Here is a 17352-nt window from a genome sequence, read left to right as displayed (position 1 = left end):
CGTGCACACGTGCACGCACAGAGGTGGTTTTGTTGTTGTGTGCTATCAGATCAGAACCAACCCACTGCTGACACGTCCCCCCCTCCCCCCAGTAGTTTTCAGACAGGAAATGGCTTGGGTGGAGCCTGTTCATTCTTCAGCGGGAGGATTCGAACTACAGTGTTCAAACACACACGTACAGACCTACGTACACATGCATATTTGTTGTCACGTCAGAACCGACCCATAGCTGACCCTCCAGCGGGTTTTCAGAGGCAGGAAGTTGCACAGGAGTGGATTGTCCATCTATCTATCTAAAGATATTTTACTTAAATTTTTATTGTGATTTGAGTGAAAGTTTACAAAGAAAATTGGTTTTCCATTCAACCGTCCATACACATTTTGTTTCATGACATTAATGACAATGCCTGTATATTTGCATTGGGCAAATCTGTTTTCAAGGCCCTCTTTCAAATGCTCAAGTCTAAACAAGTTTGCCTGGTCCAAGTTGTGGTCTTCACAATTGTTTCATATGCACATCAAAGTTGGACACTGAAGATGAACGAAGAAGAATCCAGGCCTCTGAGCTGTGCTTTGGGAGAAGCATCCTGGACACCCCATGCACTGTCAAGTGAACAAGCAGGTATGGCGTGGAGGAATCTGGAAGGCGTGTAACTGGGGTGCTCCTTAGAGGCAAGGACGGTGAGATGGTCAGGAGGGCATGCTGTCAGGAGGATCCCGTCCCTGCGAAAGGACATGACGCTGGGAGAGTCGGGGGCCAGTGAGAGAGAGAAAGACGCTCAAGGCAGTGGACAGATACGGCGCGTCAGCGATGGACACACACGGCGAGTCAGCGATGGACACACACGGCGAGCCAGCGATGGACGCACACAGCGAGCCAGCAATGGCTCAGGTGCAGAGGCGACTGTGAGGGTGGGCAGGGCAGGGTTCCATCTGTTGCCCACAGACTTGCTATATGAGGTGTGGACTGGATGGCACCCAAGACCTGAGAAGCTCATTCGTCCCACTTCTGCCCTGTGATTCTCATCTCCGTGAGTCCTTCTAGCCCATCCCTTCCCGCCTCCCAAGGCTTCTTGGCCTTTTTAGCTCCCTCCTTGCACCTCCCACTGGTCTGCTGGGGTGGCTGGAGCAGTGGTGCACTCGGGAAGGACAGAGGATGGCACGGACTGGGCACTGACGCTGCATGGCGCTTCGTAGATACTGTTTGTGAGGCCTCTGTGTTGGCACCACTTTTCCAGCTGCTATGCTCACTTCAGGCCTCTGGGTCCTGGTTTGATCATTCTCACAATACTCAAGATTTTTCATGCCATGGATGCACATTTACAGGTTTAAATCATTGCCAACAAGCTGGAACTGACTCACAGCTGACCCTCAAGTGGGGCTTTTGAGGCTGTAAGTTCCCAGGAGGACAGTGGCCATTCTCTCCCCCAAGCAGCCGTGGACATGACCAGTCAAGCGGTGAGCTCAAGGTGCAGGAGAGGAACACAACTCTTGCTGCCGTTGCTGCTGCGTGCCTTCGGATCAGAACCGAACCACAGCTGGCCCTCCAGAGGGTTTTCAGAGGCTGAAGACACCAGGGAGAAGACTGCCCATCCTTCTCCTATGGGGCAGCTGGTGGGTTTGAACCACATGCCTTTGAGATGGCAGCACAGCTTTTTACCACAAGGCCAGCTCAGCTCCCTGAACATCACTGATACTGCTGTTGCTTGCCATTGAGTCGGCACTGACTATAGCAGATCCTCCAGGAGGTCTTCAGAGGCAGTGAATCGCCCAGGAGGGGTCTGCCCGTCCTTCCCCCACAGGAGGGGTCAGCCCGTCCTTCCCCCGCCGGAGGGGCCTGCCGTCCTTCCCCCACATGGTGAGACACCACAGTCTCTGGTGCCTCGCCCTGCCGTAGAGCCGTGCCTCGGTGAACTCACCATCTCCGGGTCCACCTGTGCCTGGAGCCCACACGCACACAGACCCGGAAAGACCATCTGGTTTGGGGGCACTGTCGCTGCCTGGGAGAGTGGGTGTGCAGGCATTCTGCATCAGGACCCCCTCCTTGCTCACCTGCTGATTCAGGACCTGCAGACACCCCAACAGCACAGGCGTACCTTGACTATGTCCTCCAGGGTGCTCACCGACTCGTCCACCGCCACCAAGTAGTGCACCTTCGGCACGTGGTCCAGGACATTCTGTATCACCCTGCGGGTCGATAGGGCAACAGTCAGAAGATGGGGACAAAGGACAGACAAGAGTGGCTGCCCCAGAACACTGCCCTGGGCCCAGCCAAAACTGTGCCTGAGCCTCCGACCTGTGCAGTCACCTCCCTCTCCACTGTGGTCACCTCTGTGTACCTCCCAAACCTGCTGTCATCATTTCTGCTCATGTCCCTGACCCCACCATCGTCACCTCTGTCTAGCCTGATGAGGCACAGAGGTCAAGGACCTCCCTTGGACTCCAAGTGACAGGTGAGCAGACAGGTGGACACTCGCTATGGGGCACCTCCTGTGGACTCCGCCCTGCCCAGAACCCCACATAGTCTTCCAAAGAGGGTGCTGGGCACCTGGGGACCTCGTTAGTAAGGCACCTGCCCCAGCAGCTTGCTGACTTAGGGACACAGGGCCAGTGTCCACCAGGTAGGAAGCAGACTCAGAGGAGCTGCTGTGGCCACAGATGGCCAGCTGGCTGGAGCCAGGCGCTCCCACGCATGGTGGCCAGTGCGTCTGCACACTGGGCTCTGGGCCCAGGCTGGGCCCAGGGACCTGCAGGGGCTGTTGTCACACTCAGTCCTCGCAATGCCATTATCGTGACGATGCTACTCTTATCCCGACTGGAGCTGCCCACCAGCGGTCAGTCCGCCTGCACTACTCTCATCCCGACTCCTGTGGTGCAGTGGGTAAAGCATTCGGACGCTAAGCAGAGGATGGAAGGCTCCAGTGCTGCAGGAGAACACTGAGGCCGTGCACGCCCCTCGACCTGCAGCCTCAGGACCCCACAGAGCAGCTCCGTTCTGTCCACTGAGGCCATGTACGTCCCTCGACCTGCAGCTTCAGGACCCCACAGAGCAGCTCCATTCTGTCCCCCAGGGTCACTGTGTGTCAGCTGACCCTCCCATGCTGGGTTTGGGGTTTCTGGCCTCAGTAGGGGCTTGCTTGTCGCTGGGATCTGGAAACTACACTACGTGTACCTGAAGCACCAGCAGGACCACCCTGATGAAGTTTCCAGTGGAGCTTCCAGACTAAAGCAGGCTAGGAGGAAAGGCCTGGCAATCAATGTGTAAGCAGCAGCCCCGTGTGTGACGGAGAGAACTGCCTGCCACGGGGCCACGAGGCCGGACTCTGGGCTGGAGGCAGAATGCAGACTCGGCGCACCACAGGGGCTCCTCAGCCTTCACCAGGGCTTTGTAAGTGCTCAACAAATTCACGTTTCTAATAGACAAACTCGTTCTTCCATTCACTCTAAGAGAGCAGGCGTTTCTCTGGACAAATGCTTACCCTGCTAAATCAAGCACGTGAATTGCTGGAATGACATTTGACCCATCCCCAAACACTGACAATGCAGGGACCTCACCCAGCCACGCAGTCTGAAAAGAGAGAAAAGTAAATCCTGTTTCCTTCAGCTTTATGAGAAGAACTATCCCAGCAGACACACAGGCCTAGAGCCAGGGGCTTCCCAGTGAAAGGATCCACTGGGGTAGGTGAAGAGGCGACTTTGAAACCAGTCCTGGCAGGATTTAGGAATCGCCCAATCCTAGAAGTCATTCCAGATTGCGCACTGGGAAGCTTAAAACAAGCTAGGATGCAACAGGGCACCTTCAGGATGACTGGACATGGTCTCTACACAGAGAACAACGCCCTCATGTACCTGAGGTCACGAATCCTCGTGGAAACGCTGGTGGGAGACTAACACACCATTCGTGGGACGCTGAGCCTGAACTTGAACCCTTTTCTGGTGGTGGTAGGTGCTGCTGAGCCGAGTACGTCTCAGCAACTTCGCCCTGACCTGTGCCATTCTCACCATCGCTCATCTACGTAAGCCCATTCTCCTGGTTATTGTATAAAAAATCCATCTCACTGAGGGCCTCCTTTCTCGTGCCGGCCGTCCACCTTTCCCAGCGTGATGTCTTGTGCCAGGGACTGGCCCTGGCCCTCCTGATAACATGCCCAGAATGTGTGAGATGAAGCTTCACCATCCTTGCCTCCCAGGAGCATCCTGGCTGCATTTTCTCCAGTACAGGCCTGTTTATTCCTTTGTCAGTCTGTGAATATTCTGTACTCTCCTCCAATACCTTAACTCAGAGGATCAATTACTCTTCTGTCATTCTTTGTCATTGTTCAACTTTCCTTTGCATAGCAAGTAATTGAAAAGACCACAGCCTGAATCAGGTGAACCTTGGTCTTTAAACTGACTTGTTACTCCTTGGGGGGGGGGTGTCCTTGACAGAAGATTTCCTCAGTGCGACATGTCTTCTGATTTCTTGACTGCTGGTACCAAGGGTGTTGGTTGTGAATCCAAGTAAGATGAAATCATTGACAACTTCCCTCTTTTTTCCATCTATCATGAGGCTGTCTATCAACCCTGTGGTAAGAATTTCTGTCTTCTTGATGTTTAGATGTAACACTTTTGGGAGTCCCAGGAAAGATCAAACTTATCAATGACTTCCTTTCATGTGGATCCATAATCAATACCCACGGTGGAAGCAGTCAGGAAATCAAAAGATGTGCGGGGTGGAGTGGGGGTGGGGTGTCTGCTATCAAAACATGTGTGATGCTGGGGGAGGTCTCCTATCAAAAGGTGAATGACACAGGGGTCTGTTATCAGAAGATGAATGACACTGGGGGCGTCTGCTGTCAGAAGATGAATGACACTGGGGTGTCTGTTATCAGAAGATGAATGACACAGCGGGGTCTGTTATCAGAAGATGAATGACACAGGGGGGGTCTGTTATCAGAAGATGAATGACACTGGCGGGGGCTCTGCTATCAAATATCTCTTCAAAGTGCTAAAGAGCAAAGACATCACCTTAAATACTGAGTGGTGCCTGGTTCAAGCCACAGGATTTTCAATTGCTTCCGGTGCAGGTGAAAGCTGTACACTGAATACAGACCAAAGGAGAACTGATGTTTGGGAATGACAGCGTTGGAGAAAAGTACTGAGCAGCTCGTGGACTGCAAACACAACACACAAACATGCCTTGGACGAAGTGCAGCCAGGTTGCTCCTGAGCAGAAAGGACGGAGAAACTGCCTCACGTCCTTTGCGGATCCGATCAGGACGGGCCAGTCCCTGGAACGAGACATCAAGCTGGGAAAGGGGGAGGGTCAGTGAAAGAGAGGAAGATCCAGGAGGTGGATTGACACAGACTGTAACAATGGACTTGAGCTTGGCAGAGACGGTGAAGAAGGCACAGGATCGAGCCAGGCTCAGAGCTTTTGTCCCGAGGGTTTCTAGGAGTCACAGTCAATGTCATGGGACCTAACAACACGACGGACGGCCTCGTCCCCATCTCTCCATCTCCCGAGTGAGTACTCCAGTAACCAATCAGCAGTTCTGAACTCTCTAGCTGTCCAGGGCTAGAGGATTTTAGAGGGCTCTGAAAGAGTGAAGGAGGCAGAGGTGAAGATCACAGCAGACCTCTGGGCCTTGGAAGTTAGTTTGGACTTTGGGAACCTCTTCAAGGACTTTAAGCAGTTCTCTTGTCTTTGCTTCTTGGAGGAATGGTACAAAGTCAGAGGCAGAGATGGAGACAGTGGCAGACATGAGGGGTTGGGTTAGCCTGGGCTGGGGGGCAGAGGAAGGCTGATCCCAGAGAACTTGGGCGTTTGGTGATGATGAGTTCTGACTTTCCCCTGCGTTCCACCACGACCTCCAAATTCCCAGGCCCAACTCCCTAGTCGGTATCTGCACCTCGGTGTCAGTCTTCTCAGCTTAAACCTCACTGGCAAGTGCAGCTGTTGGAGGGACATCCATTTTTTGGAGAGTCCTGGAGGAGGACTACCTCTTCATTCTTCTCTAGGCAGGGCTTGGATTTGTGGGAGACATCCAAGCTGAGGTGCCGAGGAGGCAGTGGGAGCTACAGAGCGGGAGCTCACAGACAGGCTGGAGACCTGAGTCTGAGGGTTGCTGGCAAGTCATGAGTGTGAACCACCAAGTAGAGAGTGGAGAGGAGGGAGGACATGGGGGGCTGGGGCAGAGGGAGGTCATGGGGGGCTGGGGCAGAGGGAGGTCATGGGGGGCTGGGGCAGAGGGAGGACATGGGGGGCTGGGGCAGAGGGAGGTCATGGGGGGCTGGGGCAGAGGGAGGAGGACACGGCGTGGGGGGCTGGGGCAGTGGCTTACATTCCAGCGTTCGGTACACTGGGGGGTGAGGGACAGCCGACACAGAGTAATGTTTTCTTTCTTTTTTTTTTTTTTAGGGTAATGTTTTCTTGACCTTATCTTCAATTCTCTTCTCCCTCATATTTAAAACAAAACAAAGCCTTAAACCAATCAACCCGTCTCTTGGCTGTAAGTCTAGATCCTGGTTCTGTTGTCCCGTCCTGCCCCCTTCAAGGGAAAAGTCTCAGAGAAGCTTTTCCATCTTTCCCACCTCCAAGTCCTGTTCACTTGTTCTCTCTGAACCTATTCATGTCAAGGTTTTGTTCCCAAAACTACAGTGGTCAATTCTTCATTCTTATTGAACTCAACTACATTATTTGTATATTTGATCCACAATCAACACCCCTGGTACCAGCAGTCAGGAGATCAGGAGACATACTGCACTGGGAGTCTGGAGTCAGGGACCTGTCCACATTATTGAGGAGCAATGATGTCACTTTGAGGAGTAAGGTGTGCCATATTCAGGCCATGCTCTTGTCTATCACTTGTTAGGCTGTTCAGAGCTGGACAGTGACTAAGAATGATAAAAGAACCGATGTCTTTGAGCTGTGCTGTTGGAGAAGAGCACTGAATATCCCCGGACAGCCAGAAGAACAAACAGATACGTCTTGGACAAAGTGTACCTAGAGTGACTTTGGGGACAAAGGTGATGAAGCTTCGTCTCACAGACTTTGGGTATGTTGTTAGGAGAGGCTACTCCATGGAGAACATCCTGCTTGGAAAAGTGGAGGGAGGGGACCCTCAACCATGGACTGACACAGTGACGACAGCGATGGGCTCGAGTGTGTCAGGAAGCGTGAGGATGGTGCAGGACAGGACAGGGCTCAGGTCTGTTGTTCACAGGGTCTCTGCATTATACTCGACTCGACAGCACCTAACAGTAACAGTAACGTCGTTTGACATAGTAGGTTACTTTCCCACTTTCTAGAGACACTCTTTTTCACTCAGTGTGTGACCTTACCCTCTAGTTTCCTCCCTGACCTCCCTGTTACCCGTTCTCAGCTTCCTTTCCTATTGCTGGTCCTGTAACCTCCAAATCCAGGTGTGCTCCAAGGCGCCACCCTTCGTGTGTTGTCTTCTCCATGTTATTCAGTGACTCCATCCATTCCCACAACCCTACATACCATACACGTCCCGAGGACCCTGCAACAAACCCTTCCTCGGGATTTTCTCCCCCTCACCAGGATGACCTCCAGCACAGACACCCACCTGCACACTCAGCATCTCCACTTAAACTTGGTTCCTAACAAAACTCAGTTCCTATCTTGCTAGCACCTTCTGCTCCCGACCGTTTCGTCTTCTGACTTCTCTCTCCAGGAGAACTCCAGATTTCTAGTTGCTTAGATCCAAGCTCCTGGATTCCTATGTACTCACTTCCTTTCACGCGCACACACCTACCAAGTCCTACCGACCGCCCTTCCAAACACGGCAGGGGCAGGGCCAGCAAACACCCCACGAACCGCAAGAAAACCAGCGGAGCAGCTGGAGAGGTTGAGCCAGCAAGCTCTGCAGTGAAGGACGAGGTCTACTGGGTTCCCAGCTCACCGGGTAAGAGACAGAGCACTCACGGTGACAGAATTCAAACCTGAGCTTGATCAGCTCCCTGTCTCCTCTAACCTGAGCACCTGTCATCTCGTCATCTCCAACCTCAACGCCTGTCACCCTCTAACCTCAGCAATTGCCAACTTGTTACCTCTAACCTCAGCACCTGTCACCTCATCACTTCTAACCCAGCACTTGACACCTAGTCACCTCTAACCTCAGCATCCGCTATCCCCGACCTCTAACCCCAGCACCTGTCACCTCCCACCTCTAACTCCAGTGTCTGTCACTCGGACCTATAATCTCAGTGCCTGACACGTCTCCCACTTCTAGCCCCAGTGTCTGTCACCCGCCACCTCTTACCTCTGTGCTCTCACTCCCCCGCTAATCTCAGCACCTGTCACCTCACCTTTAACCTCAACACCTGACACCCCCACCTTTAACCTCAGCACCTGTCATCCTCTGCCTCTAATCTCAGCACCTGTCACCCCCCATCTCTAATCTCAGCACCTGTCAGCCCCATCTCTAATCTCTGCACCTGTTAGCCCTCCTCTCACCCCAGCACCTGTCACACCCCGCCCCCAACCCCAGCGCCTGGAGGATTCAAACCACATGCCTCTAGGTTGGCAGCGCAGCCCCTTACCACTGGACTACTAGAGCTCCCAAGGTTCACCCCGGGCATGTTCTTCTCACCGTTTCCTTACTTCCCTTCCCCTCACCCCAGAACCTGTCACCTTCTGAAATACTCTCTCTGTACTGGCTTATTTATTTATTAGCTCGTCTCTTCTCTACCCCACCAGAATGTAGTCTCCATAAGACGGAACTACATTTTCTGGTCTCTCCAGCAGAGCCTTCCCGGAGAAGACGATGAGATCCATCCTTCTCTTGAGCATCTGAGACTGTGAATACAAGATGTTAATGTGGGAAGACAGTACCTCCCTCCCTCCTTCATCATACGTGATCATACTTCCCCAACAATCTCCCCTGAAGATGCTCTTCATTCTGGAAAAGCTTACCTTGAAGAAAGTGTGTAAGACTCCACCTTCCATCCCGTACTGCAGCCCGGCCGCCACCACGTAAGTTACAAGTTTTCTGCTCTATCAGGCAAAATACAGGGGGGTGGGGGGAGAGGGTGTTGTTACCGGTATAGAAGGAGATTGCTTTTGGTGGTTACAAAGTGGTTTGCGTATTTCCTCCCGGTGACTTTGCTGTTGCTGTTAACACGCAGCCATAAAGATCAGACACGTCACACCACGGTCCCGGCTTTGGCACCAGCTGGCAGACAATACTGCTGGACGCATTTTCACATCGAATCTGCAAGTCCACCAACTTTCCACCAATTGTATTTGTACACAGGATCTCTGGATTTGCTTTGGTCAGAATTCTACCACTTTCTGCTCTGCAATGTGAATGGCCGCTGTTGGAAGCGTTGATTTCGTTATTACCCCCGTGATGGGCTTTTACAAAAGCCACAAGTGGGGAGAACTGTCTAGTTTCCATCTGGAGGTGACTCCGTGGCGCTGTGCTGGCCAGGACGGAGCGAACGGAAGCAGGCCGCACTGACGGGCCCGTCCTCACCACACGCTTCTTTAAAACAACATGGCTTTGACCTTTAGGACTTTTTAAACTCTCTTGAGCATTTGTAAGTAAAAATAAACTTTGGCTTTTAAGAGAAAAAGCAGGTTTTAGTGGTTAAGTTTGAATTAGCATAGGGACTTTGGCAGCCTGATGGTAAGGAGTTGCACTGGCAACTCGAAGGTACACAGTTCAGATCCAACCGTGCTCCACGGGAGAATGCCTCTGAAAACCCAGGGGAGGGTCAGCTGTGGGTCAGTTCCGACTCAACAGTACATAACAACGTGTATTGTGTAGGACAGAGATAATGCGACCCTTCCACACAGATGATGTGCACATTACACTTTTTGGAGGAACAGGCAATGCCCCTCAGCACTAGTTCCCAAGAGTACTGTCTGCATTACCTGTGGGTGAGTGTTATTCATTGTACGTGAACACACGGTTCTCCCAAGGGCAAGGAGCACCAGCACTCACCCCTGAACTGCCTCTGACCTCCACTAAGTTGTAACCAGGGCCCTTCATTCAACCACGAGTGTGCTGCACTGGAGAGAGATCTGCTGTCAAGGACCCTCAAAGTGCTCAAGAGCAACGATGTCAGTTTAAAGACTAAGGTGTGCCTGATCCAAACCATGGTCTTTTCAATTAATTCCCATGCCTCTGAAAAGTAGGACAAGGACTAAGGGTGGCAGAAGAGTTGATGTCTTTTTATTTTTTTTTTTATTTTTGTGTGAGTGTACTGGTACAGGAGGAGATTGTCCCTCCTTTTCCCAGCAGAGCATCTGGTGGATTCGAACCGTGTGCCTCTGGGATTGTAGTTGCAGCTCCTTGCCACTAGGCCACCAGAGCTCCCCGAGTTGATGTCTTTGAACTATGATGTTGGAGAAGAATACTGAGTATTTCATGTATGCTCCAAGAGAATAAACAGGTCTGTCGTGGAGACAGTGCAAGTGGGATGCTTCATAGAGCCAAGGGTGGTGGGGCTTCATCTCACTTGCTTTGGGCATGTTCTCAGAAGGGCCAGTCCTTGGAGAAATATATCAGGCTAGGAAAGGTGGAGGGTCAGAGAAGTAGAAGACCCTCAGCAAGACGGAATGGTACAGTGATGGTAACAGTGGGTTTGAGCAAGGCTGAGATGGTCAGGAAGGCACAGGCTAGGGCAGGTTTCCCAACCACTCACAGGGTCCCTGGTCAGGAAGGCACAGGCTAGGGCAGGGTTCCCAACCACTCACAGGGTCCCGCAGGCCCAAAACGACTGTCATAAGCTCTGAGACCACAAGGTGTCAGCACAGAATGACTAGTACCCCGCAGTTTTCCTGCCAGGTGTACCTTAGACGGAAAAGCGTCATGGACGTGAAGAGGTAAGCCCAACTATGGCTTCACCACCAGAATCTGCCTTTGGACAGTGGATACCTCCCCATGGGGCAGTCACACCATCAACACAGCATGTTTGTCAACAATGCCAGTTCCTTTCTGAAGCCTGGATAGACAGCATCAACTCCTCTACTGTAATTGTTGTTGTTGTTAACTGCTGTTGAGTCGAGCACGACTCATAGTAAGTCTGTGAACAAAAGACCTTCCTAAAATTATCATCATTTCCCAAAGTTCACAGAGTTTCCAGAGGCAAGTGGATGCCACTCCTAGCCAACTCCAAATTTCTTATAAATTTATGAGAACATAAGAATTCTAAAATTTTAATTTTAAATGGAATGAGATTGTAAAATGCTTAAAAATGATTAGTGGATGGACAAAACCCAAACATGTGAAGAAATGATGGCCGTGTGGTCCTCAGCTCAAGCCTACCACCCCCTTCTCCATCTGACGGATAGCAGTGAGGCTGGGCCTGCCACTCGCTGGTTGCTGTGTGCCTTCAAGTCTATTGCAATCATTCTGGCCCCACAGGATAGGGTGCGACTGTTTCAATCAGGTTTTCTAAGCTGTGCATCAGGCTGCATTCTCTCTCCACACCTATTCAATCGTATGCTGAGCAAATCATTCGAGAAGCTAACCTGCATGAAGAAGAATGTGGCATCAGGACCAAAGGAAGACTCGTCAATAATCTGCGTAATGCAGATAACACAACTTTGGTTTTAGAAGATGAATATTTGAAGTACTTATTACAGAATATAAAAAAACTACAGCCTTCAATGTGAGTTACATTTCACCATCAAGAAAACAAAAACCCTCATCACTGGACCAATAGGCAACAAAAATATGTGCTGCATTGGGAACATCTGCTGTCAAGGCCTTTCCAAAGTGCTAAAGAGCAAGGATGTTAGTTTAGAGATTAAGGTGTGCCTGGTCCAAGCCATGGTCTTGTCTATTACCTCCTATCCATCTGAAAGGTAGACAATGAATAAAGAAGAACAAAGACCAATTCATGCCTTTGAGTTGTGCTCCTAGAGAAGAATTCTGGATACCCATGGACTCCCTAAAGAACATACAGGTCTGTACTGAAGAAAGTGCCAGGTCTGTCCTTAAAGGCAAGCTTCATCTCCTATACTCTGGGCACGTTAGAGAAGGGGCAGTCCTTGGGAAAAGACATCCTGCTGGGACAGTGGAGGGTCAGAGAAGGAGGAAGAGACCCAACAAGGTGGACGTGACCCACAGTGATTGTAACGATGGGCTCGGGGAGATGAGAGACGGTGAGGACAGGGCAGGACAGGAGGTTCAGATCTGTGACGCTTTGGGTCACTATGAGTCATCGTTGACTTGATAGTAATGGGTGGGTTTGAACCACTCACCTTTCAGTCAGCAGCCAAATGATCAACCGTTGTGCCACCAGAGCCCTTCCTACCTATGTAGACCTCAGTAAAAGAGTCAAGCTGTTAGTTTGTCCGGAATTGAGGACAGTAACCAAGAAGACCCATTGCATGGCATCTGAAAAAGAAGTTTCCTTAGCCTGATAATTCTACTTGTGCAGACTTACATTTTTCCCACACTTGAGGACCATTTTTTCAGCATTTATGTGATCCAGAAAATTAGGGTGATGCTTTCTTCTTCGGTAATCCTCCTCTGTAAATGGAATTTCATTGTCATCCTACAACGAGAGAAAGCAAGAGGTGATGCACAGCAGGTGTACAGCAGTCAATCTAAGACGCGTTCCCCTGAGCCGTAAACAGGGAGCTCTGGCGGTGCAGTCACATGCACCTCCGCCAGTTCAAACCCACCAGCCGTTTCTCAGGATGACGGCCAGTCTCATCCTGTTACAGCTTCCAGCCTCAGAAACCCAATTGAGGGAACCGAACAGATGAGAGTGAGGGAGTGAAAGAGTAAAACGGCTGCTTATTTTAAAAGTGACTTGAGGTTCTTGAAAATGCTTTTCCTACCCAGATTACTTATATTCAGTCTAAACAAAACTCATGTAAATATTCTGCAACTTTATCGGGTTGTAAATGCAACTCCATGGGGTATAAAACACCATGTACCCCCAACCCCCCTAGATGAACAGGTAGCATTAGCCACAGATGCAATCTTCACATAGACTGCTGGATAACATTAATCAGGCCACCACATTGTTCAAAATTAGAACAAGAACACAATATGACCTCGAGTATATTCCACCTAGATTTAGAGATCATCTCAAGAAGAGATTTGACTCACAGAAAACCAATGATCAAACCAGACACACGTTGTGGGAGGCAACAAGAACACCATACAGTAGAACACAAAAGGTCGTTAAAAAGACAGGAAAGAAAGAGAAGACCAGATGGATGTTAGAAGGGACCGTGAACACGGCTCTTGGCTGCAGAGAAGCTGGACTGAATGGAAGAAATGATGTGAGAGAGCTGACTGTTGTTGAGAGCTGCCTGGAAGACTTCAGTTGGATTTAAGAAGACAAAGTAAAACATGGGATGATACGTGCAAAGAGCAAAGGCTTGAGCGAGAAAACAAAAAAAGGAAGAGCATGCTCAGCATTTCTCAAGCTGAAAGACCCGCGCAACAAATTCAAAGAAAACAGAACAAAGGAGAGCCAAGGACAGAGTAAGAATACAGAATCCACGGATAATCTCCTCTGTGAACAACTGCCTCCTTAGTGGTGAAACCACAAAAACTGGATGGTACCCAACCACCATCACTGAAGGTTTTAATCAATGACTCTACAGATAAATTCTGAACAAAGGAGGGAAATGTGTAACAATTTAAAATTCTCATAGACTCTAGACTTTCTGTAGTCATGGAGGCTGAATAAAGTCCCGAAAATATTGCCCTGAGATAACCTTTAAATCTTAAACAAGCAAACAAAATCAACCAAGTATACATCTTCCCTCCCCCCTCCCATTTTCTTGTTGTGTAACATCAAATCAGATCTGATTGGCACAGGAGAGATTGCCCTTCCTTCTCCAGCAGAATATCCGGTGGATTCGAACTGCACACCTTTGGGATTGCAGTGCAGCTTTCTTGCCACTAGGCCACCAGAACTCCCTTCAATCAAATCTTCTTAAAACCAAACAATAGCTTGGCCTATTTTGAGTATTTGCCTTAAACATTGTGCTTTTAAAGATCAAATTTTTTATGGGATCAAAACTGACACCAGCAACTCAAAAGATCAGATAGGAAACACAGGTGGGGGGACCGTGAACTTGTGCGAGGGGCGGAGGAACAGCTCAGAAAGGGAGAATGGAAATAATCGTGTGAGTCAAGGAATGATGCGAAAGTGTCGACTCGGTCTACATTCTACTGCGTATATTCTCAACCACAACACAGATACATACATACATACATACATACATTCTCCTTCTATCCTCCCTAGTCATTGTCCAACTCTCTGATGCATAGCAAGTGATTGCAAAGACCCTGGACAGGGTCAGGCGCACCTTAGTCTCCAGAGAGACACCACTGCTCTTCAGTACTCTGGAGAAGTCTCTGACAGCAAACTTTCCCATCGCAATATGTCTTTTAATTTCCTGGCTCCTGGTGCCAAGAGTATTGGTTGTGGAGCCAAGCAAACTAAAGCTGTGAACAATCTCAATCTCTTCACCATCCATCACAATGCTGCCAATCGGCCCAGTGGTGAGAAAATCTGCTTTCTTGATATTGAGCTTCAATCCATACTGAAGACCACAGTCCTTGAGGTCCTCTTCAGTTTCAGCAAGCAAGGCTGTATCATCTGCATAACACAGGTTGTTGATGAGTCCTCCTCCAATCCTGATGCTGCACTTCTCCTCATAGAGCCCAGCCTCCTTGATAATCTGTTCTGCATACAGCTTGGAAAGGTATGGAGACAGGACACATCCCTGGTGTACACCCTTCCCAATTTTGAACCATGCAGTGTTTTCTTGCTCTGTTCTGACAACTGTCTCTTGGTTTAAGTATAGGTTTTGCACAAGCACAATCAATCAAGTGTTCTGGGATTCCCATTCTTCTCAGAGTTAGCCAGTTTGTTGTGATCCACACAGTCAAATGCCTTTGCACAGTCAATGAAACACTGATAGATATTCTTCTGGTGCTCTCTGCTTTCAGCCAAGATCCATCTCACATTAGCTACAATACCTCTAGTACCACAACCTCTTCTAAACCCAGCCTGCAATTCTGGTAGTTCTCTGCTGATGTGCTGTTCCAGTTGTTTTTGGATAATCTTCAGTAGAATCTTGCTTGCATGTTATATTAACGATATTGTTCAATAATTTCCATACTCTGTTGGATCACCCCTCTTTGGAATGGGAACAAATATAGATCGCTTCCAGTCAGTTGGCCAAGTGGTTGTTCTCCAGATTTCTTGGCACAACTTGGTGAGCACATCCAGGGCAGCATCTGTTTTGATGCCTTTGAGCAGTAGTGTTGAAGCAAAGTATTGACTATACCATGGACTGATAAGAGAATGAACAGGTTCGTCCTGGAGAGGGTGAGACCAAGCTGCCCCTTGGAGGCAAGGATTCTGAAGCTTTGTCTGACATACTTTGGACATGTTGCAAGGAGGGTCCAGTCCTTGGAGAGGGACATCATGCTTGGGAGGGTGGAGGGACAGCGCAGGAGAGGAAGACCCTCGATGAGATGGATTGATTCAGTGACTGGGTTAATGGGGGTAGGTGTGTCAGATACAATATAGTTGGCAAAGGGTATAGAGCTGTTTACCCAGGGTCGCTATGTGTTGCCGGCAACTCAACGGCACATAATACCTATCTATCTATCGATCTATCTATCTATAATCTATTAATATGATTAACAGGTTTGAAGCCTTGAGCACAAATGAGGGAAAACCAGATGAGCTGTGGGAGAATATCAAGGATATAATTTATGAATAATGTAAAAAGTCACTGCAAAGATAGAGAAGAAAGAAAAGACCAAGATGGATGTCAGAAGAGACTCTGAATATTGCACTACAACCCTGAGCAGTCAAAGCGAAAGGAAGAAATCAGTAAGTTAAGGAGCTGAACAGAAGATCTCAAAAGGCAGCATGGGAAGGTAATGAAATATGCAAAGAGGTGGAGTCGGAAAATCAAAAGGGATGAACTTACTAGGCATTTCTTAAGCTGAAGAAGCTGAAGAATATATTCAAGTCTCGAGTTGCAATACTTAAGGATGCTCAAGGAAGACCACTGAATGACCCAGGAAGCATCAAAAGATGATGGCAGGAGTACTCAGAGGCATCATACCAAAAAATTGGCTAACACTGAAAAATTTCATGTAACAACATATGATCAAGAGCCTATGGTGATAGAGGAAGTCTAAGCTGCTCTGAAGGAACTGACAAAAACAAGGCCCTGGGAATTGATGGAATACCAATGGATATATTGCAGCAAACAGATGCTGCCCTGGATGCACTCACCAGGTTTAAGCCAAGTAATCTGGAGGACAAGTACCTGGCCAACTGATTGGAAGAGATGTGTATTTGTTCCCTTGACATCACTAATATCATATACAAGCAAGATCTTGCTGAAGGTTATCCAGAAACAAATTTAACAATACATCAGCAGAAAATTGCCAGGTATATAGGCTGGGTTTAAAAGAGGCTGTGACGCTAGGGACATCATAGCCATTAGATGGATCTTGGCTGAAAGCAGAGAGTACCAGAGGAATGTGTATCTGTGTTTCATTGACTATGCAAAGGCATTTGACTATGTGGATCACAACAAATTGTGGTTAGCCTTGAGAAGAATGGGGATCCTAGAACATTTAATTCTGTTCATGTGAAACCTATACTTGGGACCATGAAGCAGTAGTCAGAACAGAGCAGGGAAACACTGCATGATTCAGGATCAAGAAAGGTGTATGTCAGGATGGATCCTGTCTCCATACCTTTTCAATCTATATGCAGAATAGATCATCTGGTGGACTGGACTTTATGAAGAAGAGTGTGGCATTAGGATTGGAGTAAGATTCATCGACCTGCATTATGCAGATGACACAACCTTGCTTGCTGATATTGAAGAGGACAAGAGTGAGGCAATTGCTGCAAAAGGTCAAGGACTGTGGTCTTCAATATGGACTGAAGCTCGACATCAAGAAAACAAAGATTCTCACTGCTGGGCCAGTTAGCAGCTTCATGATGGATGGAGAAGAGATCAAAATCGTTGGTAACTTCAGATTGGTTGGTTCCACAATTAACTTGTGATTCTTGGTACCAGCAGACAGGAAATGAAAGGATGAATTGCACAGGCAAAGTCTGCTGCTGTCAGGGACATCTCCAGAGTACTGAGGAGAAACAAGATATATCAGTCTGGAGACGAAGGTGCACCTGATCCAGGCCATGGTATTCGCAATTACTTGCTATGCATTAGAGAACTGGACAAAAACTAAGGATGAGGACTGATGCCTTTGAGCTGTGGTGCTGGAGAAGAGTGTTGACCATACCATAGACTTCCAGGAAAACAAAGAGATCTGTCCAGGAGAGGATGAACCCAGGCTCCCAGGATGAAACCTGTTCCGATTTTGA

The 17352-nt window shown here is 49.0% G+C and overlaps 1 protein-coding gene across 1 annotated transcript in view; it reads right to left on the bottom strand.

Moving 5' to 3' along the window:
* AK7 (adenylate kinase 7) overlaps positions 1-17352 on the bottom strand; it is a 110594-nt gene that overhangs the window by 61921 nt on the left and 31321 nt on the right. The window contains exons 5-8 of the mRNA XM_006879057.1: positions 12406-12516; positions 8921-9001; positions 3480-3568; positions 2097-2187 (exon numbers count right to left, since the gene is read on the bottom strand). Of these exons, the coding sequence (XP_006879119.1) occupies positions 2097-2187; positions 3480-3568; positions 8921-9001; positions 12406-12516 (372 nt within the window). The remainder of the gene's footprint in view (positions 1-2096; positions 2188-3479; positions 3569-8920; positions 9002-12405; positions 12517-17352) is intronic.

The sequence above is a fragment of the Elephantulus edwardii genome, unplaced genomic scaffold (genome assembly GCF_000299155.1).
Source record: "Elephantulus edwardii isolate Elephantulus edwardi_28Jun2011 unplaced genomic scaffold, EleEdw1.0 scaffold00002, whole genome shotgun sequence".
Lineage (NCBI taxonomy): Eukaryota > Metazoa > Chordata > Mammalia > Macroscelidea > Macroscelididae > Elephantulus > Elephantulus edwardii.
Note: the sequence above shows the minus strand (reverse complement) of the source record. Positions and strands in the feature narration are given on the sequence as shown.